This window comes from Athene cunicularia, assembly GCF_003259725.1.
Source record: "Athene cunicularia isolate RWA chromosome 4 unlocalized genomic scaffold, athCun1 chr4_part1, whole genome shotgun sequence".
NCBI lineage: Eukaryota > Metazoa > Chordata > Aves > Strigiformes > Strigidae > Athene > Athene cunicularia.
Window position 1 is genome coordinate 24,471,937 of NW_020799098.1, and position 19,788 is coordinate 24,491,724.

General features: G+C 36.8%; 1 protein-coding gene across 4 annotated transcripts in view; it reads left to right on the forward strand.

The window, feature by feature from the left end:
* The first annotated feature begins 54 nt into the window (after positions 1-54).
* The window catches only part of KLHL5 (kelch like family member 5), a 65,842-nt gene continuing 46,108 nt past the window's right edge, over positions 55-19,788 (forward strand). For 2 of the 4 annotated variants that reach the window (XM_026847028.1, XM_026847029.1), the window contains exons 1-2: positions 55-175; positions 2,467-2,560. Coding sequence is in view for 2 of the 4 variants with exons in the window: in XM_026847026.1 (XP_026702827.1) it covers positions 19,180-19,556 (377 nt within the window). In the remaining 2 variants the exon portion in view is untranslated. Of the gene's footprint in view, positions 176-2,466; positions 2,561-19,142; positions 19,557-19,788 lie in introns of those variants that run through there. The other 2 variants (XM_026847026.1, XM_026847027.1) reach the window with 1 other exon arrangement.

Consider the following 19,788-nt stretch of genomic DNA (forward strand, 5'->3'; position numbering starts at 1 on the left):
ACAGTCTGCCCAGGACAGGCGCTGCCCCCGAGCGGGCGCTGTTGTGCGGGGCCGGCGCGCGCGGGGACGCGGGGGTCTGTGTCCCGCCGGGCGGGGCAGCCGCCGTGGCTGAGCCGGTTCGAAGCGTCCGGAGCGAAGACCCCGTAAAAGTGCACTTAACAGGCTAGGCTTTCAGGTATTTGCCCGTTTGTCTCCTAACCGTCACGATCGTTAGTATGAAATAGTGAAAAACTAATTTTTTTTTTGAGACTGGTCGATCAGAGTAGAGCAGCGACTACGAAATCACCAAAATGGGGAGTGGTGTTACTACACGGGAAAAAAAGAAGTATAAGTGTTGAACATCAAACAACTGCTGTTTATATATATTATTGGTTCATGTTTTTCCTTAATGCCTTTTTGTGGCTTTGGGCTTTGAACTCGCGCTGGTGTAGCTGTGTCAACGATGTAGCTTAGCGGTGCAGCCGAAGTCAAGCCGTCTAGGGCTCGTTATCAGGGTGTTTTAACAGTAGTGTCAAGTTTTTATCCCGTTATATCAGAACAGTAAAAGGGGAAGGCTTGGGTTTGTTAGTTTCTTTTACTTTTAAAAGTTAATTATAAAATTACGTAAGCTGAACTCCAAATACAGTCTTATTTTCAAGTAAAAATACCACTCAAGTCTTCTTACTAGCATGAATAGGAATAAAAACTTGAACTTGTGATGTTGTCAGTATAGCTTTTATATGGAGACAAACTCCATGTGTTCTTTTTATAAACAGATCACAAGATGTGTTTTCATTAGCAATTCATTAATTTTGCCAGAAACAATCTCTGATTATTTCTCATGAAGGTAGTTTTGCATGACAATTTCCAGAGGCATATGTGGATGAACGTTAAAAAAAACCAAACCAACCCACAAAAAACCCCAACAAAAGCCCCATTCTTGAACTTCATAGGTTCATTCCTGATAAGAGAGGATTGTGTGCCCATCTGTTTTTCCTGTTTTCCACTTGCTGAACAATGCTAAGGAGCATAAATCAGGATAGAACCAAAATAATAATAACCGTAATCTGAGCCAGACAGTGTTTTCCTCTGCCATGTGTCAACTTCATTGAACTGTCCCCCAAGTATGTCCTCTGGATAGGCAGGTCCACTACCAAAGCCACTACCTTTACTCCAGATTTTAACACATTGTGCTTCAGAGAAGTGCAATAACTGCAAATTCAAAATAGAAGAGAATTTGTGATGGTCGGATAGTAACTGCAAACTGTGGCCAACAATGATAATTCTTACTGATGAACTTGTTCCAACTCTGGGCTTTTGTATCATCAGTGCTTTTAAAAAAGGTGGTTATTTAGTTACGTTGGTGGTTTTTTGTTGATGTAATTCAGTGTTTCTTGATGTGATAAAGAAGATTACCTGATCAGATGTAACATGACCCAGTACCGAAAGTTTCCACAGCTTTTAAGAAATTACAATGTGATTTTACATTTCCCTTACAAAGCTCTTACAATGGGACAATTTGCCTCCTGCCCTACCAATCAAATTGCCTTTTATTATAGCAATCCTACCAAGTAGAAGAATGTATTAATTACAGACCTAACCATTTGGTTTTTTCATAAGAACAAAATAATTGTTAAACTTTCATTCAAAATTGTCAACAAAACAACTGCTGATGATAAATACATGTATTAATTTGCTGTATGGCCTAAAAAAACAGACCTATCAGAGGGATGAGTTTATGTGCTCCAGATGCAAGAATGAGGTGATACTACTATTCAGACAGGTAGTAGAAAAGATCAGACCATTAAAGGTGTAATATTAGGTATCACATTATGCATGCAGGTGTCCCATAGGGCTACATTTTCTTCCACTGTAAATGCCTATACTCAATTTGTTTGGTGCCAAGCCAAAAGTAGACACATACTATTTCAGCAGGCTAGCTTTTCTGAGAAGAGGTCTTGATTTGACTGGAAAATTTTTAGTGGCTTGTAAATTGGAAAGGGTTGAGAACCGCTATGACTGTAAGTATGAATTTTCATTGAAGCATTTTTAGTGGTGGTACTTGACTTTATTCACCAATGTTACTCTTTGGCAATAGTGTTTGGTTTAAGTGCTCCATGTGGCAGAACAATTCTTCACTGCTCTTTCCTTCATGGAATTGTGACTAGCCGAAGATCAGAATGAAAATGCACTAAGGTTATTTTAAAAAAGAAAAGATACTGTCTTGTTACCCAGTGTTTCTTGAGAGTTTGTTTTTAAATTTCATATTAATTTCCCCTTTTTTTTTTGAGTCTTTGTGGATTAGTGTGTAACCTGAAGGAACTAAGATGACAGTTGTGCAGTGACACACTTTTATCGCATTTCTCTTAAAGTTTAGGAATCACAGGACGAGGGGAAGGAATAGAGTAGGTAATCTGCTTTCAGGATTTTTTTTTTTCCCTAATGGCTGCCTCTTATCTGTTTGTACTGTTATTTTTCTGCTTTCAGATCTTTTTTTCTGCTACCTCACATTTTTGGAAAGAGGACGACAAATGGAACTACATGATTCTTTGAACACCTAGAGATCATTCTGGTGTTACAGGTAATTATTTGATTTACTGAATTCTAGCAATAAGTTTGAAGTGCTAGGGCCTGGACAATAGGCCCAAGCCAAAGCTGACCTATAGATGAATCCTGTATTCAGCAGAACAAAGTTATGCTACAAGGAATGTGATTTTAGCCCACAGAGGTGTTGGGTCTTCCTTACACCTGAAATTTCATCTTTTTTGCGTTGTATATCTTGTGAGGGTAGCTTCTGGTGAGCTTCTAGTGACTTTGCTTTTATGGGCTTCACTTCCTAGTGTTTGAAACATTTTAATGTGATTTCATCACTTCTGCTCTTTATCAAAGCATGCTTTATAGAAGACTGTCAGTATTACTATAAAATTCAATTTTAAGCTTTTCAAAATGCATGAGAACCCTCTAACTTTTAATCTTTTCATCATTATAGGAAAAACAGGAAAAGTTGATAATCTGTAAGAGAAAATACTGCTTTAAAGAAACGCTTATGAATAGAGGCCTACTAACTGCACAGTCAAATCTCATTACTCCAATAATACTGACTGGCTTTCACTTTCTTTCATTTTTTTATCAGGAGAGTAGTAAGACGGTTCTAAGCTAAAGCAATTTTCAAAGGAAATAGCTTTGACGTTTATACAAAGCAAAGGGATAAAAGAGTGTTGAAAACACGAATACATGCAAGAATCTAGCTTTATGTGAACTCTGTAAAGTAAAACACTGCTGAAAAAGTAGTGGTGAGGGTGAGAAGCTGTCCAATTAATTTAGGAATACTAGGTTTTATTAAAATGAAAAAATCTCCTTTCTTGACTGTGGGATCTCTCTGCTTTGGGAATGTTGATAAGGAGTCATACTCCTTGATTGTCTAGAATTTATTCATGTCATGATACGAATACAGGAGAGGTGGTCCTTCTCGCTGTTCATGTCATCATCTGTCACAGTACTGGCAATTTACAGTATACACAGCATTTTTAACATTTTTAGGTTTAATTTGTTCTGTTGTGTATTTTTATACCTCTCTAGTTATTGATAAACTTTTTGACATAGTATATTGTAGTATTAATTTGATTGGAGGGGGCTGTAACCTTTGACTAGCTTTCCAGGAGCAAGAAGTCTAGAGGAATGCTGCAGTTCTACATGCTGGAATAATAGGAAATCTGTTTCAAATAAATTTAGCCCAGAGTGATAGCTGAGCACCAGCTGCAGTGTCCTTCAAGGCTGTCTGCTGAGACAGTTCTATCCTAGAAGTACACAACTCTTGAGACATAATTTTCATTAAGAGTGATGACAAAATACTTGAGAATTCTGGGTGTAGTTATTACAAGGTCTTCCTTTTCTTTGGGCATTTTCTCTGTGTGGCCATCACACTCATGAGTTGAGAATCGTGAGTTTGGGAAGAGTTTGAGTCCACTGCCATCCTCTCATTTCATTGTATTGCTCCTTGTTAAACTGTTGGGAGACATTTCAGTATTCTTGTTTTCTTTTGTATAGATATATTATAAATTTCTTTCATCTTTCAAATACTCACTTCTCCCCCATTGGTGCACCAAAAAAAGCTGATGTATTTTTAGTTAGTATTGTGAGTATTTGGGCTAAATGAAATTCATCCTTATAAGCTTCTTATAAATTTATATCAAAATAACACTTTAGTATTCCTATTTCTCTGGTCCCAAAGAAGAAAATGCTTGTAAGACACTTAAGGAGCTTTTTCCATGTTTATGGTTGCCAAGGTGACAGACTTTGGCAAGTAATTGGCAGTCAAACCACTGGCACTGGCTATGGTAATCATTGGTACCCAACAGGAGAGTGTTTGTTGTTAGTCTGCTGTGCGTTTCCTTCAATGCAGGCTTATAGAACACCAAAACAAGAACCTGTTTCTCACTCTGCATTGCTCTCATCGATACTAAATATTTTAGTATTCTATAGCAGAATGTTGCTTTTTGTACCTGATGTTGCAAACTGAGTGCCCAGTTGGGAGATTGGGAGTCACCTGTTTAAACTTGATGTTTTCTTCTCTCTTTACTCGGGTCTGATAAATAAAAAGCATAGGGTTATAAAGAACATGAGAATGTAACTCAAAACAAGTGTCAGTTGGTTCTTCTTCAGCCTTGAGATTCAGCTCTGTCTGCAAAGATACTGACATGGTTTTATTTATCCTCTCCCTTGTCTGTTTAGAAATCTTTCCCAGATAACCTGTTAACACAACAGCAATATTGATAATCAGAAAATTATCATTGAGTCACATATATATGGCATCAAGCAACTGGGGATACCAGTCCTTCTTGACTACCATATTTGCTGGAAAATAATAGGCTTTATTTAATTTCTGGTCATAAACAATTGACCTCCAGTCAGGCTTTTTTCCATCTTCCTTTTTTTGCCTTTTTCCATTTCTTTCCTTCTCAGTCAATCTATATCCTTGTTGGTGGTATCTTCCACCATGAATGACATGAACACTTTCTAAGCTTTAAAAATTATTAGAACTGCCAAGATTCCCCAGAAATTACTTTCAGAACAGACTTCCCATTTTCACTATTTTGCAATAGTTAAAAATGGGGTAGCTCCACTTACCAAAATAGCTGACCTCCTTCAGATTGTCAGAATTTTTAGTCTTGGCCCACACCTTTTTCTCTAGTGGTCAAGGAAGTTAAAAAGAATTTGAAACAAATGCCAAAATGTACTCCAAAGAGAAGGAAATGAAAAGGTGCAGAATCACTGTGGGAGAAATCCTTATTGCTGTCTTACTACAAGTACAATGACTAATTATCGGGCAGGGCTGCTGATTAATAATTATGTTTTATGGACTATGTTGGCATTTTTCCAGAGGACAAATTTCTGTAAAGTTGAGAGAGGTACTGATTTCAGTCTGTTCAGAGAAATACTTTGCCAATTAATTACCTCTTCTGGCAATTCTGAGTGCAACTGATGTTAAAAATCCGGATGTCTTCCATAACAACAGGATATACTTTGAAGAAGAGTTTTTGATTAGTAACTTGGATTCTTCCAAGGGCGTCCATCAGATTTTCAGAATTAATGGGAAACTCTTTATAAAATTGAACAAGATATTTTTGTAAAGCAGTGACATTTGAGGTAGAGCACTGGCTTAATCTTTTAAAAAATGTCTGGATAGACTTCTACTGCATTAGCTGATACTTTTGTCAAAATAGTCAATATGCATTGTATTGATTCTATTGAAAAGAATTTAATTTAAAACAATAAGAATTTAACTAACTTGCTTAAAATTTGCAATGCTATCCAATTCAAGAAATTGCCACTTGAAATCAACATTCTACTTTTATTTTGTGAAAACTCCTGTATAACAAATTCAGTGGTGAGGCAGTTCTTGAAAGTATAAAGTGTTCTAGACATCTTTTTACATACAGACTATGTGCTTTCCTACTTAATGGATAAATACCTTTTTAACTTTGAGAAATGTCACCTCTTACAGTTTCAAAAAGCCACAGCTTGCCCAAGTGTTTTGCATAATTAGAGCCTTTGTAAAACCTCTTGAAAATGTAAGGTATTTCTCATGCGTACACTTACTGGATTTTATATGGGGGAGAGGAGGAGCAGAATATGTCTTACCTAACTAACAAGAGTTCTGCAGACAGCTTGATGTTTTCAGATCTGTTTCTGATAGTCTTTCCTTAATTATTTTCTGTAGGTTCCAATTGAAGACTTTTTGTTCAGCTAGATAGGCTTTCTGTCTCCAACAGTAAAGCAGTTCTCATCTTGAGAGAGAGAACTGTATGTTTCCAATGCTACACCAGTAGCATTGGAAAAGATGACATTCAATGAAAAATGAATTCATTTTGTGAAATGCTTGTTATTATGAGACCAGAAGCACTAATATTTCTTTCATCACTCTTTATTTTGTGATTATTGTATCCTGTGTTTGGATAAAAAGGAATCCTTCCTCTCCAATCTCAGTTCTGATCAGAACTTAAACCTGTAAGAAGAGAGGCTCTTTATTAACTAGTATCTGAGGTACAACTTTCTTCTGAAAAGCCATATTAATAGCAATTTTTCAAAAAAGAAAAGGGGGAAAAAAAAGACAATCTTTTGAAAAGCTAAACACAAACCATAAAAAATAGTTCAACTTTGCAGTTGTAAGTTTCCAGTTGAGTGAAATATTTCTATTTTTAAACTGCTGCTGTAGTTGCTTCTTATAGTTTCCCTGAAGTTCTTTCTTTTAATCTTTTTAAATTAGTGTAATTAATAGGCAGTATATTTTAAAAGCTGGATTCAGATGGAGCAGAATGTAGTTCATATTCTTCTTTCCATGTTTCACAATTATTTCAGAATAAGGCAGAGGGTGTGATAGTATGATCTGCTTACAGTTTTGTAACCCTCTCAAGCTCAGTTGCTTACTGGTGGCCATATTCTCAGCTGCAGGAACTGTTTGCACATAATGTTTTTTAATATTAACTTTGAATAGGAAGATCTTGCAGCCTATTTCACTTTCTAAGCACTCCTTTTTCTTTTTTTTTTTTTTTTCTGGCACTTTTGCATCCAGTTTCTATATATGTTGTTCATAAAAGGGAAAACAATAAAGGGGGAACAAGAGAGAAAAGAAGAATGTGTGGTCAAGTCTTTATACCATCCTGTTCTTGAAAATTTCTTTCAAAGTATGCTAAACTATCATGCAGTCATAGCTATTCAGAACCAAAAAAAGGAGAGAACTACATTATCTCAAACCCCTTTTAGGTTATTTTTTAAATGCTGGTATCTTCTGTCTCTTCCACCACCCTTTCTTTCTCCAACATGTTATGAAGCTGTAAGAGGAAGTACCCCTAACATTTTGATATGGGCTATATAGGCATGATGATATAATCTGTCTAGTACAGATTTAAGTTGATTTGGGTGGAGATAGTATCATTTTAAAAAAAGTGCACACCATTCTTATGCTTACTGTAGCCTCAGTTTGAGCCAACAGAACTTGTCAAATTCAGGCTAAAGTATTACTTGTAGAACAGATTAAATATTCACAGCGCCTGGCTATGTAATATGGTACATATTCATAGAGTACAATAAAACAAGAATAAAGTCCAGAGAGGTTTGTGAACCTGAACTGTAAAGAATACAAATGGTAGTATGGCTGAATTACCAAATTATTTAATGCTTACAAGTAGTGTATATGTGGTGAGGAGACATAGGAGAAGCTCAAAGGAAGGTGAGTTTTTTGTCAGTAGTTTTGGTGATTGGATTGTTTGCAAGCAAGTTCTTACTTGTTACCAGAGTAGACATTTTATGTTGACTTTTGCACAAATAAGCTATTAGACTGACAGTTACCGTCCACATGAGTAAACCATTCTACATTGAGTATTCGTTATATCCATATGCATCTGTCTGGTAGATATTCTAAAATATACTCTAATATTCTAAAAAGAAGTCAATTTGAATATTAAACGATCACTTGGTCCTTGCCAAAGATGAAATCAGAGTTTAAATCTTGCTCTTTTACATGCAATAAGAGAAATGGTATTTTGGATGTAAATGTAATCACAAGCTTGTGCATTCAAACTATAATTAAAGCATTAAGTAAGGAAAGCATTTAATGATGTTATCATAGCTTGATAAGGCTTGGCAAGATCTTCACCAAGAACCATAGCATTTTAAACTTGTTAGTATTTTCCAAGGAAATAAAAGTAATTAACTAAAATTAACCTATGAGTTTATGAACATGTGGGCAGATCAAGTGATAAGTAATAAAGCTTCACTCTTTTGTACCTTCTCTCACTTCTTGACATTTTTTTCATTAGCAAATTCAAATTTACATTGCACCTTTGCATAAGAAGTTGACCAAAGAACAATTGTACTTAAAACAGATTAATAGTTTCAGTAAATAGTCAAACATTATTGTTTGAAAACTTACGAGCTTAGTGAAGTAGAAATACTTTTTATAAATACTGAAAGCTAAATTAAGAATTCTTAGAACTTTGAGGTAGTGGGAAAATGATTGCAGACCATCTAAATCTGATGAGATCTGCATGCAGTAGTACAACATGTCAATTTTGTATTTCCCTTAAGATTAGCCAGAGTTGATAAGAGAGAAAGAAAAAAAACACTTGATAAGCAAATAATGAAAGGGTTTTTTTCTCAATTATGCCTTCTGCTCCTGACAGTTTAGCCATCTGGGTTCGGAAGTTTTCTCTTTTTTGAGCGTGCTACTTGGGTAGTAGACCTCATACCCCTGAGACTGCCAACAGTTTGGATTAGTATCCTGTGTTCCTCCTGGCAGTTAATTTATATTGCTGTTGTCTACTCACTCTCTGTGCAGAACAGGAAATGTTGTAGGATCCCTGTAAAAACAGTGGTGACGCAGCTATAATGGGGATCAATATGCCTCTTAGGACAGCTGAACAGTTAACTCTGCAAGTACTTTAATGATTTAAAGGTTTAATAGGTGGCCTAGATTTCTACCATTGTTGCCTTCTTTCTCAGGGTCATTTTAGTTTCACACAGTTGCGGAAGGATAGGAGCTCATAGTTTTATTTGAACAATGAGTCAGATATCGTGGTGATTTCTGTTCTACTTTGTTTCTAAATCCTGTGCTTAGGTGATATGTAGCCACTCAAGCTAAAGGCAGTTCTGCATACTGGGAAGCAAAAGATACGCAGCTTGTGAGTCTGTTAAGTTCCCCAGAGGAGTTGGCTTTATGTCTTTTGGTTTATCAGTTCCTCCCTAATAACATTTCTGTATACTTGCCAATTTCAGTCAGACTGGCAGAATGGAGCCCTTATTGTGTTTAAATTCCTGAAAGGTTTTGAAAATATGGGTAGGTAGGGAAGGCCAAATAAGTTATACTGGTTGACCTGCCAGCTGATGAGCCTGTCTGTTTTTGGGTCTGAACATGACAAAGGATTTGCTTGTTCTGGTGATTCGTAGGGAGGGAAATGCGTCCATGTGGGTGAGGGAGACTATGTAAGATGAAGCGTGCGGGACAACTGGAGTTGTTAGAAGAGCTTGTAAAATAAGTAACGGTGGAGAACCTGAGATTACTTCTTCATGGAGCTGCAGAGATGGAATGAAGAACCTAAGAAACCAGTTTTCTGATTATATGTAGGAATACCTGGTGACTCGATACATTGTTTAATCTGAGATTTAATAGTATCCAAATGCAGAATTAAAGGATATTTTTCCTTATCTGTCTCAGATACATATTCTTCTAAGCAACATTGACCCAACTTAGAGGACTAGTTTAGTTTGAGACTGAAGGGGATAATTAAATGTACTGTGATTTGTTCTGCACGTGTTTTCCTAATAAAAGTTCTTTGAGCCAAATCACTGGTGAAATCAATGGAAACCTTTAATTAACATCTCTAATTTAATCACGTTGCTTTTACGACTTTGTGAAGCTTATTGTAATGTAAAAAACCCATCGTCAAGATACAATGCTTGCAATTAAAGCAAGTAATACAAGGCATTTTATTGTGTATTTATAAACAAATGTATGTATGATCCAATTTAAACAACTCTGGGACTATTTGATAATGAATACTGCTTTCTGGTATTGATCTCATTTCAGTCCTTAATTTCAGATTTACAGTTACTGCTGTAATGTCACTTGTTATGGAGAAATAAAATGAAAGAGTTGGGTTTTCTGGTCTACAAGTTAATACTTTCTAGTAATGTATATCTGTCAGCTACTAGTGTGTCTAATTATAAACAGGATTTTTAGTAGTGATTAGTGATGATTCATCTCGCAAGCCCTTAATCGGAATGGGAACACTGAAATGCTTTTAAAAAAATCTTTACTATAATACATATATTTCATAAGAAATTGAGATAATTTCTTTGACATTTCTTGTGTAGTCATCGCTTCATCTGTGTTCAGTGAACTGTATAAGGAGCAATCATCACTGGCAAGCAGAATTGAAAGAATGCTCTTCTGTGCCATACTGCTGTAGTAAAGTAAATCACATATATTTAGAGTTGGCATAGAAAATCGTAATACAGTACTGGAGAGGGGAGAATGTGTGCATGTACAGTATCCTTCTGATCCTGTTCTAACAAAGTGCTTCTAAAGTATTTCTTTAAAAAGGCACTTACTACTTCTGTTTATGGGTATAAAAGATAAAAGAAATATTTCATTTAGCGGTGTGATGAGAATAACCTGTTATAGAGCAATATTTCCTTTCAGTAACATGGAACTGATGCATTGAATTCCTCATATCCTGTACATCTAGTTACTATGCTTGGCAGTCACTTTCAGTACTTGTAAGGATCATAATCACAAACTGGCAGTAGATCAAAATGTTGGTGTTTTTTTTCATCTATCTAACCTTGAGCTTACCAAAATGGTTTATTTCTATCCAGCTGTTAATTTTAAGGCTCTGATGGCATAAAGGCACTTAATCAATGTGAGTACACAAATAGAATTAGGATGCTCATTTGATAGATTATGTTGCTTTCATATTACCTGTATGATAAATGCAGATTGTTATTAATTAAAAGAATTCTTTACTTGTCATAGCAGCCATTCCTGTAAAGTCAGTTCAAGGAAGGGACATGAATCCATAGAATAAGTAGACGATGGTCAACTAGAAACTTGATTTTTCTTTTGCCACATTACAAACAGATCAACATTTCACAGAACCGCAGAATGGTTGAGATTGGAATGGACCTCTGGAGGTCATCTGGCCCAAGCCTCCCTGCTCAAGCCGTGTCACCAAAAGCAGGTTGCCCAGGACCATATCTGGACAGCTTTTGAATATCTCCAAGGGTGTAGACACCACAGCCTTCCTGGGCAACCTGTACTCAGTCATCTTCACAGTGAAAAAGTGTTTCATTATATTTAGGTGGAACCTTTTGTGTTTTATTCGTTGCCTGTTACCTCTTGTCCAACCACTGGACATCCCTGAAAAGAGCCTGGATCCATCTTCTTTGCACATTCCCTTCAGATATTTGTACACATTGATGTGGTCCTCTGCCTTGAGTCTTCTCTAGGCTAAACAGGCCCAGCCTTTCCTCATATGACAGATGCTACAAGTCCTTTGTCATCATAGTGGCCCTTTGCTGGACTCTCTCTAGTATGGCCACGTCTCTCTTGGACTGAGGAACCCAGAACAGGACACAGCACTGCAGGTGTGGCCTCACCTGGAGTAGAGGGGAATGATCACCTGCCTTGACATGCTGGCCACGCTCCTAATGCAGCCCAGGATACCATTATCCTCCTGTGCTGCAGGGCCAGATTGGTGGCTCATGTTCATAATGACCCCCCAGATCGTTTTCTGCCAAGCTGCTTTCCATCTGGGCAGCCCCCAGCATGTACTGACACATGGGCTTGTTCCTCCCAAGGTACAAGATTTTGCACTTCCCCTTGTTGAGCTGCATAGGTTCTGAAGGTCAATCTTGCTAGTAAAGACAGTCAGAGGGCATTCAGTACCTTGGCCTTTTCCATGTCCTGTGTCACCAGGGCCCTGTCCATTCAGCAGCAAGCCCACATTTTCTCCAGTCTTCCTTTTGTCACCTGTGGACCTCTGCAATTTCTTCGTGTTGCCTTTGATGTCCCTAGTGAGATTCAACTCCAGGTGGGCATATAGTCCTAGAATTCTTTTATTCCAAGGATTTTTATGAGAAATTCTGTTTGACATCTGTGATGTTATGCACAATTGGGTTCGTAAAATGTTGTGTGTATCTTGTGGAGATATAACATTAATTCTTAAAACTAAATAGAAGTTATGTTTCTCATATTAATGAGACATTGATAAGGTTTTCCTAAACATTAATTTGGTACCTATAAACATTGATATGATTCTTAGAGCATTCTGCCTTTTAGTGTGATGACTGTTGGTTTTATACTTTGATCATTTGTGTTGCCTTTCTATGAACCCTGTATTCTGCAACGCTTTTTGAATTGGCAGTGATCAATTGCACACAAGTAATTCCACATGAGGTCATACCATTTGTTTTATAAATATGTAATAAAATATGATATCCTCATATGTTATTCCCTATGCAGCTGAAAGTCCTAGCTGGGGGGTGGGGGGTGTTAACTGAAGCTGCTAATTAAACAGAGATCCTCACTGAGAGAGAAATAAATAATCAGTCTCCTGAGGTGTCTTTTGGTGTTAAATCATTCATTTAGAATGCTTAAGTCTCTATCTTGAAATACTTTTCTTCAGCAGCTGTAGCATTGCATAGCTTGACATTTAAATGCAGTGTAAACTTTTTGCCCACAGACCCTTATGTACTTCTCTTAGAAATTTGTGTAGTCTGGCATGGAGTGCTATCTTGTATTACCTAATCACTTGCAAATCTATTTGTTTTACACTATTCTTCACACTCTTCTTTTACACTGTTCTTTTACTGTGTTGTAATCTGGTAGTTTTCTATATGGGTCCTAGTGTAGAGCTGTAGGCTTTTACCAAACAAGCATCCACTCTGCTGTTGCAACGTTGGTAGTGTTGTTCTTTATCCATTTGTGGTGGTTTAAGCCCTGCCGGGACCGGAGAGCATGTTGCCGTTGCCCCTCCCCCACCCTCAGCCGGTCGGGCTGGCAGTGAGGCACAAACCCTGGGTTAAAATAAGAAGAAATTTAATGCAACAGTGTGATAAACAATCTGAACAACAACAGTAGCAATGATAGCAACAATAAACAGCATTAACAGTAAGCAAGACAAAAGATATACAGAGAAATAGCACAAATGGTTATGGAACAAGCCCACCGTGTGCTTCCCACTACCAAAGCCACCAAGGAAAAAGTTCCCACGCTCCCGGACCTGACATCAACATGGTATGAATAACCCGGCTGGAGATCCCTTCCCCCTCTCTCTCTGCTGGGGAAACTTAACCCTATCATAGCTGAACCAGGACACCATTCTTGTGTGGGTTTTTGAAAGAAACTGAATGCCTTTTGGTGAAATAAAGCTGCTGCTGTCTTGGAAAAATACGAAAACGTCTTCTTCAGCTTGCCTGCAAATTTGCCTACAAAGATGACCTTGGTCATGTTTGTATTATCTTGTTAAAAGGAAACTATCTCCATGTTATTTTGTTTGGATTTGCCACAATCCTTCATTCTGTGGTATATGGCCTTCTGTAGCTTTATTTGGCAATACCTTCCTAAACTGGTTCTAAAGAATGGCTTTACTTTCAGCAGGACTTCTTTAAGTATCTGCAGAAAGGTGTTTTTGTTACCACACTTCCTTAACAGTGACATTTCTAGAGATTATTTGTGCTGGAGGAATGCTGTCTCTAGATGGATGGCTTTGCCTTGTTTTTATTAGAATCAGTGGTACCAGTATTCCTGGAGTGTATGAACTGGAAATTAACCTTTTGCTTACCTTACCTTTGTGTGGCTACTTGAGCATTTTGGTACTGAAAACTGGTTTTGTGATTTGGGGGGTTGGCCTTTCACAGCATTGTCTATTTTGCATTATAAATGAGTTTTAACTGAAAAAACACAGCTGACCCGACGGACTCAGAGCGCAAACTTCTTGAGGGTGAATAAGCTTCAGTGGACTTACTGCCCAGTTTACTTAGGAATAGCTTTGCATTATAGTTTTACTTGTAGATGGTGCTTGGGTATTACTTGGAGAGACAGAAATCAATGTTAATGTTTAGTGGTAAAGAAATTATAAGTACCTTTGAAGGCAACTATTGTTCTGTGTGAACTAGTATGATGCTTGAGCTAAAAAAATCTAGGATCTGACAGTGTAGTCTTCTAATACATATGGAAATCTTTCTCTCTCCCTCCCTCACCCGCCCTCCATCTGAATAAAATAAACAGCAAACCAGGCTGTTGCTCTGTACAGGTCTTTTCATGCTACTGTTGAGATGAGTGCTGTATAGTCAGTGTTTCTAAACATATGGCTTGCACCTCTCATGGGAAATGTGCAATGCAAAGTGGCAGAAAGTTGCGTTGTGGTGCCAGTGATTTGGCTGCAACTCATTTCTGCCAGTCAGAACAATGAATTTAAGTACATACAGTCAGTAACTGTAGGGTGTTTCCCGCTTTTTCTCGTGGATGAACTATACTGTTGTAAGGGTTCTTTTCACATAACCGTGAATCAGAAGTGTTTACACTTATAAAAAACTTTAGAATAGGAAGAGATTGTTTTATAGAATCCAAGAGCATGAATATAGCTATATTCCTGAAGTCTTTGTTCAGCTGTTTCTGTAGTTTTGGGGCTGGAATACAGGAATAGGGAAGAAAAAAGTAAACATTTAACATTTCTTTTAAAGTAAGCGTAGTTATAAGGAGAGTTGCAGTTTGGGGTCTGTCTATAGCAGTTTTCTTTGGACAGTTATTATAATGCCTCAAATTAATATTTATGGGTTTAAAAATGCATTTTTTAAATGTGTTAAATTTTGAATGCCTTCTAATGCTGTAAGTATGCATTTGATTAATTAATGAACATCTTATGGTCAGTGACCCTTTCTTAAGTTTTAGAATACATATCTAGGATCACTAAACATTGGCAACAATATATTACTTTATCACATCTTAATGAGTCTAGTTATGTCCAAAATACATCTTTTTATATTTAATGCTTTTGTTAAGCAGTATTTTTTCGATAAACAACTCTTGCAGTCAAAACAAAGACTTTAATTATTTTGACATTTTCATTCTTAATTGGCACTTAAAAGGGATTGTTAATACCTTCTAAAGACTAGCTGAGCTTTTATGCCCCTAGATCTTCAATTTAAAAATGGATATATTTACATCCAGTTGACAGACTAAATACCTTGAAAATACTACATCTGAGTTGCCCTGAAGTTGAGTAGTGATAGGTTTTTGAAGCCAAAACAGCAGTGACAGGAAAAATGTTACCATGCAAAGTGGCGTTGAGATTCAAATCTTAAAAGTGCCTCAAAAAAGAATTGCATAAACATATTTCTGTATTTGAAAATTTAACTGACTTCCTAGTGAAAAAGGAAAAGTCATAATGAATAAAAATGCTTAGACCTGATTATTTAAATAATAATTTTTCCATATTTTCCAGTGATGTACATAATAGAGTGTGTATCTTTCCTCCAAATATTTAGTAGAAGTATTTTAGGAATAAAAATGTTGTATAATTTTAACTAGTTATGTTGGATTGCAATCTTTCTTTAATACTTGTCTGAATAAACATATATAATATTAAAGAATGTCAGTGTAGTAAAGTTTTTTTATATCTCTGGAGATAAACTGTTCTTGGAGATCATGAAAAGAGCAATTTACAAGGCTGTCATGCTATGTTCTTGGTGCTACCTATTTGCACAATTGCCGATTTAACATACAGTGTGCATTTAAATGTTTACTTTTTATTCACAAGCCATGATCTGGGAAAACTGTTCACATGTCCCATTCGGTGCCCCCCCCAGCTACCTGCAGGAAATTATTACTTTGTGGAACTGCTCATATGAGAGAAGTTATGTACTTAAGTTCTCAGGTGCTCCACTCTTAGGAATATCAGTCTGATCATTCAAAATTGTCTTCACAGCAAGCTTACACAATCTTGTTAATGTGAACAGAACTATGTTCCCAAAGAGCACACTATACCTGTGTTTAAAATGCTGTTATGATTCACCACAAAATAGAAAATTATTCAGTTGCAACAGTGACAAAGGTCAGAAAAAGTGTGTATAAGCACTCTTGTTTTTTCATTAAATGAAAACTTGTGCGTTAGTAAATGAAAAAATATTTCAGAGCCCTTGCAAAGTCTGTTTGCACTGCATTTGACTAAGATGGTGCTATTCAGCTTACCTTTTTAGGAGGTTTCTCAGAAATGTGTTCATGCATTAGACAGACATATGATGGGAGGCCATAGACTGGGGGTGGGCGTTTGGATTTGAGAGCACCAATCACCAGAGGAGATTTCAAAGATGAGTTTTGCATGGTCCTAGTAAGTGGAAGTCCTAAAACAGTTCCTTGTTTCAGATCTCAAAAGTCTGTTAACTTCCAGCTGGGGATCTGGTAAAAGCTTTTGCATTGTTCATAGTAATAAAGATTGTCCAGAACAAGAAGAGGCCCTCAATTATTTCAGAGCAATGTTGTCAATTTAAACTGAAGAATTAAGTGGCACTTGTCTCATCATTTGTAATACAAACTTGCATCTGATTTATATGAAACAGAGAAATATTTAAGTATTTATGTGGTCTGTCTTAGAACTGTAATTTGGGAGAGTGTATAGGGGAGGGAGTGTTTGTATAATATGAAAGAATGAAAGAAAATAGAAAATGGTTTTGTCTGTTGGCCTCTTAAAACTACAGCACATCTTGTTTTCTAATTGCTGTTTGAACCTATAGCTTCACAGACGAAGACAAGCAGTAATTAGGCTGTATTTCCGAGTAAGTCACAAGAAAGTGCTGAAAAAGCACTAGAATTGGCAAATCTGCCATTGTCTTAGAAGACTTGTACTGGGACAGTTTGAATTTTAAATGAGTCTGTTACACAAGAAAGAATCTAGGTCAGTCCTTATGTATAATGAATTTACCATACCAGCAGTACTAAATGTATTTAAAGCTTCTTTTCATAGTTAAATGGGTAATTAAAATACTACTTCTGTGATGAATGTTAACGTGCTTGTCCTGCTTCTCCACCCTTGATGAACACCTGACACCAACACGAAATGTAAGGAGAGAATAAAAAAAAAAAAAAAAAAGCTAGTTTGGTATTACTTCTTAAGCTGTACTGTAGTTTCACCCAATTTAAAGTTACACAAATTATGGTGTTTGAACGCTGCAGTTAAGCTTTTAACAATTAGTTGTAAGTGTACAAGGGTCTGCATGTCATATCATTTTGGTTAAACATCCGTACAGTTTTTATGCTAATATTTTAAATCATTAACCTTCTTAAATATTTCTTTTTGTCTGTGTTTAAATGAAATCCCCAGAAAAGATGGTAACAACTGTATATATTTACCTACTTAATCATCTCACCTTCCAAGTATCTTCAGCTGTTTTCTGGACATGCCACAATGGCCTTGGTATACAGTTTCTGGTGGGCAGGATGCTGGCAAGGTATGCGTTCTGAAATTCAGCATCTCTTCGTAGAGAACAGCTGGAATGCTGTTTCTATAGAAATGAGCTTTGCTGGCATCTGTGAGAAGCACTTTCATAAATAACTGTGTTCTGAGCAATGATGGGTGAACTCAGGTTAAAACTAGCTCTTTCTGCATTGTGGTTCCCAAGAAAATAGCATGATCTACTCCTGACATTGATTGTGAAATGGATCATTTGTTATTTGGGTAGTAAAATTGGGCACTGTTTAAGTTTTCATATGGACTCTGCATATAACCTGTTTTAAAGAACACTGCAGGTATCCTAATTACAAGATCACATATTTTATAGCTCATAATATTCATCTGAGGAGATGATGACTTTCACTTCTGATGAAAACCATAGGTAGAAAAGAAGCACTTCGAAATTTCTTGCGTATGTGTCCTGGAGAGTTGAACAAACTAACTGAACTGTGAAGATTGTAAGCTTCCTATCTGTTTATTGAGAACTGAAATCCAGAACCTCTTTGTTGTTCTAAAATTGTTATTGCTGTTTTCATGTGATTGGAATGAGTCTTAGCACTTTATACGTGACTAGTTCCATTTGTCATAGAGGAAATAGTCTGTTTTTCATAGGAAATGGAAATTGGTAATTGTATTTTGTCCTTTTGGCTTTCTCTTCCTTATTCAAGTAAAAACTTCTGTTGGCTATTTTAATATGTTACCTATCTAGAGGGAATTCTGTCTCAAAGTATGCATCTCTATTTTTCACTGTTCCATCACAGTACTTTTAACCTGATCTGGAACAGCTGATTGTATATGATTAGAAAGGAGCCTTTTGAGAAGTCATCTTTTGTTGTCTGTTTTGCAGTGGGTGTTTCTGGTGTCTTGGATAGTGACCAGTTAGCTTTTTCTGCTTTCTCTTTTAGTGATGTGTAAGTGAATGGAAACCATTAGCTCACTTCAGCTAGAAATTTTCAGTTACTGCAGATCTAGATTTGAATCAAAGCACATCAAGATGAAAGGCTTTATAACCCAGTCCTAGTCCCTTGAGCCTTCCAGGCTATTCTTGTCCTTTTAAAGTTAGTGCATGTCCTGTAATGGGAAAAAGAATTATTTACAGTTTAGTTTCTCCCCAGCATAATCATTTATCTTTGGATTGGTTTTAAGTCTTTTCTGTAAATTTATTCTCTAGCACTGCAGGAAGAATTTAATTTGGTTTTTGCAGGTTTTTCCCCTGCTGTAGTAGCAAGAGTTAATAGAATAAGAAGCAGAGATTTTAAGATGCAGTACAGGAATTACTTCTGTCATTTGTGGTTTAAGGAAAGGGGGTGGTATTCCGCTCTTGAAAGGGCCTTAATGAATACTGTTTAGTGTTTTAGAAAGCTAATGGTCAGAGGAGAGCAACAGAAACAGCCTTGGAGCTTTTAGGGTAAACTGATTAGCATTTTTCCTGATTGAGGTGGTTGTTTCACCTCCTCTTTTTTATCTCGGGATTTTTCACATCTATTGCCTTTTGTTTATATTCAAATGCCATACCGTTAAAGAAGCTTTTTTAATGTGAATGCAGTGCTTTCTCCCCTCCTTCTATAGAAAATCTGCTTGCCACAGACAGGCAGAGCATGTGTTTCTCTTGTCTTGGTTGGGTGCACAAATCTTCTTTTATGTGTGCTGCTTCTTACTCTGTTGCCTAGACGATCACTGGCTTTCACTGAGGATGTCTGGTTCTCGTAAAGAGTTTGACGTGAAGCAGATTTTAAAAATCAGATGGAAGTGGTTTGGTCATCAAGCATCAGCTCCTAACTCTGCAATTGAAAACCACCAGGGAGACTTCTGGAATAGAGGACAAAATGTCACAACTGGTGGCACAAAGTTTTTAGATTCAGGTAACCTACCTTTAACATCAGTTGGTTACAGAAGGTCCAGCCAACAGGATTTCCAGAATTCACCTCCTTGGCCAATGGCATCCACCTCCGAAATCCCTGCATTTGAATTCTCTGCAGAAGACTGTGGAGGTGCACGTTGGCTTGACAGACAAGAAACAGATGACAGAGCAAGTGAAGAAGAAAATGAATCGGACAGCAGTTCATGCAGGTTTATTATTACATTCTTATTATTAGAAATGTGTTTTCATTTCATGTTTACAGATAGCCTGCATATATAAACTAGCCTTTATTTGAGATTAAAATGCTTCAGAAGCCTAGCAGCTGCTGTGCATCCGAGACAGAAGATGGTTTATAATCAGGGTTCTGTGTGTTTATTAGGACTTTTTAAAAGGCAACTTTAGTCAATGAAGATAAATAAAGTTGCAAAGATGGATGCACTT